The 9,055-nt window shown below is 38.6% G+C and overlaps 1 protein-coding gene across 1 annotated transcript; it reads right to left on the bottom strand.

Annotated features, from left to right (window-relative positions):
* Positions 1–7,331: 7,331 nt before the first annotated feature.
* On the bottom strand, positions 7,332–8,574 carry LOC123985347 (olfactory receptor 52B2-like). Its single transcript, XM_046072827.1, has 2 exons — positions 8,469–8,574; positions 7,332–8,371 (listed from the first exon to the last, which is right to left on the bottom strand). Exon 2 carries the CDS (start codon positions 8,271–8,273, stop codon positions 7,332–7,334), a length of 942 nt encoding a protein of 313 aa, XP_045928783.1. The 5' UTR covers positions 8,274–8,371; positions 8,469–8,574.
* Positions 8,575–9,055: the final 481 nt, after the last annotated feature.

Below are 9,055 nucleotides of genomic sequence, written 5' to 3'. Positions count from 1 at the left end.
ATAACATCTATGATGCAATGCAGTTTAGTAGCCTTTTGTATTGTGTACGAAATCATAACCATCTGGGTGACAACAGAGGATTAACCTCTTACAGCAGTCTCACATTAATAGTATCAAACATGGGTTAAATGTGTGTTTAGTAGACACACATCATCTCTGGTATGAAGAAAGAAAAAAATATATTCCCTGGCAACCATAAAGTCACAGAGCACCTAATCGACTTCCATCACAGTGGCCATACATTTTATGAGGGCCCAAACATGAAACATGCAAGAACCCCATTAAAAGTGAATTTCTTTTTCTGCAATAAATCACAAAACGTTGCACACACGTCAGACAAAAATGTAAAATTATGTGTTTAATGGGTCTCACAAATGGGTGTGGCAAAATGGCTCGGTAGCATCCCCTACAGAGCAGCCCTCAGTAAAGGTTTTACCGAGACGTACAAAATTTCTGTGGCACATGTATCATGTCCAGACGTACATGAAAGGTGGAAACCATAACTAATGAACAGCAGGAACGGTTACACCAAATGACTCCTATTACAAGCCAACAGCAGCTTTAAAACACCTAAAACTCAAATATTTCAGTGATAGAAGAAATACAATTCAGCATTTAGTAAAAATTTACATCAGTGAAATTCGATGTATAAAAAGAGCGGACATCGTGTTGGGGGACTAGTGCCTCCACCCCGACCCAGGGCTGGACTAGGACAAAAAATTGGCCCTGGCAAATTGGCACCCCTCACCAATATACCATCGTTCCATTTAGGGGGTCAGATTAAGGGTGTAATGAAATATTGAGACATGACATTGCACAAGATTGGTGTCCATGACTACAAGACAAGAATATATTTTAATACACCTACTATTTATAAAAAATATTTACAGTTGAAATATTGAATTGGGGGGTCTAGGTGTCCTCCCTGAGAAGAGTTTGAGCATTAAACACTTAATTTCCTGCATTCTGAAGACATTGTCTGCACCAATTTGTGGTGGGGTGGTGATGGCGCCATGGATAAGACGCATGGCTTTGGTTACTCCAGAGGCGTGTGACCTCTGACATAAATAGCAATTGTAAATCGCTTTGGATAAAAGCGTCAGCTAAATTAATAAATGTAATGTCTTCATTTTTATAAAGGGAAGCACAAAATTCAGGTGGCAGGTGACAATTCACAATGTAAAAATATAAAAAAAATATAATGCAGTAATCAGTAGCTTTTTTGGTTAACAAATACTTTCAAAAATTTGGCGTTTGGCGGCCTCCTTCTGAAGAATGATTTTTTGGCTGTGTGGCTCGTTACGCAAAAAAACAGAGAGCAGAGGGGGTGGGGGCTAGTAAGAGATGTGATTGGGCCAGCCACAACTGTCCATGCTTTATGGGCCGTTATTATATATTAGTTATATAAATAATTTACATTACACCGGCCCCAAAGGTGCGTCGGCCCACCGAGCATGTGCCCGGTATGCCAGATTACCAGTCCAGCCCTGCCCCGACCTGATTGCTCAGACTTGCAGTACATTCGGTGAGGGAGAGGTAGATATGTTCGCTGCACAAGAAAATGCGCAGTGCACTCTGTGGTCTGTGGCCATTACGCATTGCGCAATGCTGGGTGGGGACTGTTTATTATTGCTCAGGGCAGGTGTGTTTTGTGCTTGTGGTACTGGAAGGTACCGTGACGCGCTGACTACATCCTGCTTCGCCTCTAACCCACTAGCAATAGCCTTAGATGGGAAAATATGATAATGACAATAGTTCCGTATTGTAAATGGCGGAACAAAAAGCTGTTTAGGGAGCTGATTGTCTCACTCCAGTTTATACACAATGTGAGACTGTGGCCGGCGGCATGCTGTCGCCTCACAGCAAGAAGGTTGTGGGTTCAAACCCCGGTTGCCCCGGGGTCTGCATGGGTTCTCTCCGGGTGCTTCCTCACACCGTCCAAAGACATGCAGACTAGGTTGATTGGTGACCCTAAATTGTCCTTAGGTGTGAGCGTGAGTGGTTGGTTGTCTATGTGTGGCACTGCGATGGACCTGTCAAGGGTGCCTTTCTCATCCACTCCCCCACGACCCTGTACGCAGGATAAGCAGTTGGCGATGGATGGATGGGCGCCTATACTCATCAGATTATCGTTGTTAAGATGTTTTTTTCTTCACTAAAATCAAATTTAGTTGATTAAATTGCCAAAAGCTTTTGGACGCCTGCCCTTACATGCAGATGAAGGTTAATGACATCCCATTCTTTATTTGTAGGGTTTAATATGGAGTTGGCCCACCCTTTGCAGCTTCAGCTCTTCTCTTGGGAAGGCTGTCCACAAGGTTTAGGAGTGTGATCATGGGAATTTGACCGTTCTTCTAGAAGTATATTTGTGAGGTCAGGCACTGATGCTGGACGAGAAGGCCTGGCCTAGCAGTCTCGGCTCTAATTCATCCCAACGGTGTTCTATCGGGGATCAGGACTCTGTGCAGGCCAGTTAAATTCTCCACACCAAACTCACTCATCCTTGTCTTTATGGACCTTGCTTTGTGCAATGCTGCGCAGTCATTTTGGAACGGGAAGGGGCCATCCCAAAAACTGTTAGGAGCATGAAATTGTACAAAATGTTTTGGTATGCTGAAGCATTAACTGTTCCTTTTACTTGAACTAATGGGCCAAGCCTAACCCCTCTTTTCCTCCTTATTTTAAGAAATGCATAACATAAACAAAGATTATACCTAATATTTGTTATGTTGATACCATACCAAGATACCATGACATAATGCACTATAAAAGAAACTTTTTTATTATTATAAATAGCACTAACACAAAAGTACAACAAAATATGTTAAAGTTTTGATAAATAAGAGTCAAATGTATAAAACTACACAAAACATTTTACAAATATCTGATTTGTTATAAATTATGGAGTACTATTACTAATGAACATTAAATTAAATAGTGTATGTAGTGTGGGGGCCAGTAAAACAGAAACTATAAACAAAATACCAATATACTACTACTACTACTACTAATAATAATAATAATACCATATATCAAATCTAATGTCACTGCTATAATATTAATGGTAAACAGGGCTCTCCTGAATAGGCAAAAAACTATATATATATATATATATATATATATATTAATAATAATAATATATTTTATTTCTATATTTTATGTCTTTTCAGGACACTCAAAGACACTACAGTAAAAGCAGAAGTTATGTACATTTAAAACAGATTAAAAACACAAATAGCATAATATAAAATATATGAACAGTAGAGAAAAACATGTGGTGCGGAAATATTATATTATAAAATGTATATTTTGTCATGAAATTGTTATTACCTTACATATAATCTGCCACAATTACTACTTTCTACTATGTAGTGTATTCACTTCTAGGCTGTGTTCGAAACGGAAGGCAGTTGCCTCGCTGCCTCGATACCGTATTAGGCAGCTGCCTCAGAAGGCATCACTTTCAAGTGAAGGCAGCTCTGTTTACATTAGTTTCGGACAGCCTTCTAGGGCAGCACTTAGGGCAACATGTGACGTCAGCACGCCGTCTTGCGTCAGAAGAGACGCTAGCCGTAGCATAAGCTAACTAGCTATTGAAAAGCCAAATGGCTAACAGACACCTCAGAAATCATACTGAACAAACTTGGTTGGTCACAGTCACGGGCTAATATGATAGTTCAGTGTTTAGTTCTCGCTAGATTTTCAAAAATCGAAGCGAGAAAACTACCAAAAATCTTTAAAAACATATATTTGTGTACAAATTCGGCTCCTTTGTCCGCCATGTTGACCAGTTTTCGAAAGCTCCGCGGCCGCAGACACGCTGCTTTATGGGTAATAGTCAGCATTAAGTCATCATTGATGCTGCCTTCAAAACTGACCGCTACTGGGGCAGCTTGAAGGCATCTCAGGAGACAGGAAGAGATCGTTCGAGCAGTTTCGAACAGCACTCGATGCCTCGCTGTCCTGTTAGACACCTTCTGAGACAGCAGTTTAGCCCTAGTTTAGCCCCTCGAACACAGCCCTAGTTTATCCCTTTAACAGCACTGTTAATTCTAGCCAAAGCTTCTGTGGTCCAGAGCTTTTGCGGCTCATCTCTGTACTTCTTAGCAAATTTCAATCTGGCCTTCCAATTCTTACTGCTGATGAGTGGTGTGCATCTTGTGGTGCGGCCTCTATATTTCTGCTCTCTGAGACTTCTTCGAACAGTGGACTGTGATACTTTCACCCCTGCACTGTGGAGGTTGTTGGGGATGTCACTTACTGATGTTTTCGGGGTTTTCTTCACAGCTCACGATATTTCAGTCATCAATTACTGTTGTATTCCTTGGCCGACCTGTTCGACGTCTGTTGCTCAGTACACCGGTAGTGTCTTTCTTTTTCAGGACATTCCAAATTGTTGTGCTTGCTTTGCCCAATGTTTGTCCAATGGCTCTGGTCGATTTTCCTTCTTTTCTCAGCTTGACAATGGCTTGCTTTTCTCCCATAGACAGCTCTCTGGTCTTCATTTTGGTGTATCCTCTTTAACAGGAAATGCAATCTTTATAGGTCTGAACCAAGAATGAAAACTTAGACTAGTCATGCAGAGCTATTTAATGTTTGGACAATCAACCTAAAAGGCAACACCTGGGCAACAAGAAACATCTGTCAGTCACATGTTCCAATAGTTTCGCTCATTTGAAAAATGGGTGGGTTAAAACACATCTAGATGTGAATACCACGAAATAAGAGCTGAAATTCTGAACTCTTGTCTCATACTCATCTTTTGATCTTAAACCCAAATATCTAATACTGGGTACCCTAATATTTTTGGAAGGGACTGTATTTAGAATACATTAAACAATGTAGTTTAACCGCTCATTAAAGTTAGCGCTCCTCTACTGATAAATGTGGCATTAGAGGACCATTCGCTAGAACTGTTTCAGAAATAATTCTACATTCACGTTTGTCAGTAACGTTAGCGTAACCACCACTCACCTATCATTACCGTAACATTAAACACATTGCTGTGAGCCTGGAGAGGGAAGTGAAAAATGGGAGGGATATGAAGTATAGTTTGGTAAGAGGAGAAGTGACGAGGGCTATTTTTATTATTATTTAAGTTATGTAATTGACGTGACAAATGACTAACTCACCAAGAGCTACCAGCAGCTACTCTTCGTGGCTCCAGTAGACTGCGGTCAGCGGATGTTTTGTTCAGTGGTGCTGCTGTGTTGTTAACAGAGGAGCTGCAGAGCACCCTATGGTGGACAAACTATGCAACACTCATGAGATGAGGGAAGGATCCGACTGTTTCTCTTTTAAATAGTCGTATATCGGCTGTTATAAATGCAGATACAGATATATCTGCAAGGAGCTTATATCGGCTGATAATATTTGCAAAACGATAAATCGGTCAGGCTCTACCAACAGACTGAGGAATATTTAGTAGTGAGGAAATTTCACAAATGGACTTATTGCACAGGTGGCAACCTAACACGGTACCACGCTTGAATTCACTGAGCTGGTGTGTGCGCCCCATTCTTTTTACAAAAGTTTGTAGAAGAAGTCTGCATGCCGATGCGCTTGATTTTATACACCTGTGGCCATGGAAGTGATTGGTACACGGGATTCAATGATTCGGTATATTGTAGTAAGAGCATTGTGGTATATATATATATATATATATATATACCACAATGCTCTTACTACGTTCCTCCCTCCTTTGGAGCGCAGGGCACGTTTCAACTTAAACAAGTGAAACATAGCTAAGGCCGCCAATGACTTATGTTTAGAAACAGTGGTCTTCCCTCACTGAATACATTTTCCATCAATCACCTTTGTGATTTGTACACTTCACCACACAACTTAGCTTAAAGTATTTTCTGTTGACAAATTGAATTAGATAAGGATTTCAAATAAAGAATTGTTTATATAGTTATACAAAGTTTCCTATATCTATTTGTTTGCTCTTCAAACCAGTATCCTCATATAGTGAAATAATAATTTTCCACTGAATTGACTTTCATTCCATTGTTAAGGACATGGGAAAGGGATGCACATATAGCAAATCTCAGTGTGTAATTTCATCATCAGTTATTCCTCTTATAGTGCACAAACAGTATTGGAAAATGTCAAATCACTTGTCATATAAATTATTTTCCACATTTGTCATTAAATTGATTTTATTCATTAGGAAATTACAGATGTTTCACACAGCATAGGCACATACTAAAATATTTCATTTAATTTCCTTTTATTTCATTGTAAACTAGCATATTTTGGTAATTTCCACATCATATCCATTGTAAAGGAAAATACTTTTCAATTCCACATCAATAGCTAGTCCACATATAAGAATTCGCAAAATATCTTCAGACACAATGGCATAACATTATAAAGTTTATACAGAGCAGAATGTATCACCTTCATCACCTTTGTGATTTGTGCACTTTGTGTTTGGTTTGCCAAAAGAATAAGAGGACGATTTCAAATAAAGGATTGTTTGTATAGTTATAGAATGTATCTTCTATATATTGTTTTTTTCTTTAAATCAGTGTTCTCAACTACTGAAATAATAATTTGCTACTGAATTTACTGTTATTCCATTGTTAAGGACATGGGAAAGGGACATACATACATATTGCAAATCTCAGTGTTTCATTTGATCATTGATTATTCCTCTTATTGAGCACATACAGTATTAGGAAATATCAAATCACGTTATGCAACAAAATTTCCTCATTTGTCACTAAAATGATTTTATTCATTAGGAAATGAACAGAGCATAGACATGATAAAAAGATTTTATTTAATTTGCTTTTGTTCAATTGTTAAGGACAATATATAGAGCAGAATGTAAATATGTGTATAATATTTTTTTAATTCAAATATGGGTGTGCCCTGTGATGGACTGCTGACCTGTCCAGAGTGTACCCCACATTTTGCCTGATGCCCCCCCACCCCTCATGACCCTGCATAAGCGGGATAAGCAGATGGAGAGATGGAAATTCAAATATGGATGCATGTGCAACTGCTGTAACTTTCCTTTATTTGCAGGATTGCTTGTGTTCATATCTTTATCATTGTTCATCATATTTCTAATTATTTATTAAATTACTCAGGAAGCGATAGGTCCTCAGCTGTCTCATGTGATATTTTTTTTTTCATTTTTTAACAGGCAAGATAATTTACAGATTCAAACGACATGTAATCATCAGATGAAGAAACATGTAACTTGTTGTATTTATTCTCGATACTGAAAGAATACATGACAAATATTTTGCTTAAAGGGTTCAATTATACTGGATTAGGATGTTGCCAATATTTCATAGGGAAGCCAAAAGTGAAAACTGTTACAGCCTTGATGAACATACATTTCTTTTTAGGAGCATTTTTATGCTCTGCTTGAGTTCTGCAGTTTTCAGTCCATATATTATTGGGTCCAAAAAAGGAGGGAAAACTAAAACTGACACACCAAGAGCCCTTCTCAGAAAAGGGGACACACTCTCAAAGCGATGAGAAATTAGTGTAACCATAGTATTGATTTGAAGAATTAAGAAAACTACTAAATGTGAGCCACATGTCTGAATGGCTTTTCGCCGGGCATCAGTCTGATTAGTCATGACACATGTACGCAGAATCTGTGCATATGTGAACACTATTATTAACAGTGATCCGCCTTGGAGTAAGACTATAGTGAACAGTCCATAGTAGTTGTTCACTTCGGTGTCCTCACAGGCCAGTTTCAATAATGATGGATTGTTACAGTATAAATCTACTATATTTGTCCTGCAATTTTTTAACCGTTCAAGCAACGAAATCAATGTGACCATCAATGAGAGATTAATAAACCATATTATCATAATAATCCTAACTAATTTATGTTGAGTCATGATAGCATTATACTTCAAAGGAAAACATATTGCAATATATCTGTCATATGCCATGGCACTCAAGATCAGCAAGTTTCCTGTACCGTAAACATGAATCAAAAAAGCCTGAGTAATACATGCAGGATAGGATATCAGTCTGTTCTGTGTCACAATGCTGAAAACAAGCTGAGGAAAAAAAGCTGTAGCACCAACCATGTCACTAATGGGCAAATTGAACAGCAGGATAAACATGGGCTTGTGTAGCTTTTTACTCCAAAAAATAGTTATTAATACCAAAAGGTTGAAAAACATAATCAACAGATATGTTAAAGTCCCAAACAGAAATGCTGGGTAAATATATGCATCAGATAAGCCCAGTGTTGTCAATGTTAGCAAAAGTGCAGAAGATGCATTTGTGTACATAATTGTGCAGTACTGCACTATGATGTTGTTTTTATTGTTGCTTCTTCTGTTGAAAAAAAATGGAAATTCTTGCCAACTGATGAAGAATTAATTTCCAACTGAAAAAAACCACAAAAACATAAATATTATACCTATGAACAAACAATCTTAGATTAAGTGCTATGGAATGATTCAGCTGTGCCTCTGATATCTTACCTCTGGCAATCTGATGTCCTATTCTCAGCTGGAGTTGAATTGAACTGTGCTCTAAGATGTAAAACACTCTGCCTCTTATTGATATTTAAGCTCGAGGATAACCAGTGATGACCTGTCCAGGGTGTACCCCGCCTTTCGCCCGATGTAAGTTGGGATTGGCTCCAGCCCCTCCGTGACCCTGTACACAGGATAAGCGGTTGACGATGGATGGATGGATAACCAGTGATATTACACAAGAGTGCAGTACAGAAAAACTGACATACATAACATGTATGACATAATGCAGTTTAAAACTGAACACAACAAAATTATAAAGGCAACACTTATGTTTTTGCCCCCATTCATCTTGAGCTGAACTCAAAGATATAAGACTTTCTCTATGTACACAAAAGGCCTATTTCTCTCAAATATTGTTCACAAATCTGTCAAAATCAGTGTTAGTGAGCATTTCTCCTTTGCCAAGATAATGTCCACCAGAGCTGTTGCCCATGAATTGAATGTTCATTTCTCTACCATGAGCCATCTCCAAAGGCTTTTCAGAGAATTTGGCAGTACATCCAGCCAGCCTCACAACCGCAGACCATGTG

This window comes from Micropterus dolomieu, linkage group LG17 (assembly GCF_021292245.1).
Source record: "Micropterus dolomieu isolate WLL.071019.BEF.003 ecotype Adirondacks linkage group LG17, ASM2129224v1, whole genome shotgun sequence".
Taxonomy (NCBI): Eukaryota; Metazoa; Chordata; class Actinopteri; order Centrarchiformes; family Centrarchidae; genus Micropterus; species Micropterus dolomieu.
The sequence above is the reverse complement of the archived record's forward strand: the minus strand, read 5'-3'. Positions and strand labels throughout refer to the sequence as shown.

Coding starts and splice junctions, on each gene's coding strand:
- LOC123985347 (XM_046072827.1), bottom strand. CDS start 8,273: ATGTACACAAATGCATCTTCTGCACTTTTGCTAACATTGACAACACTG.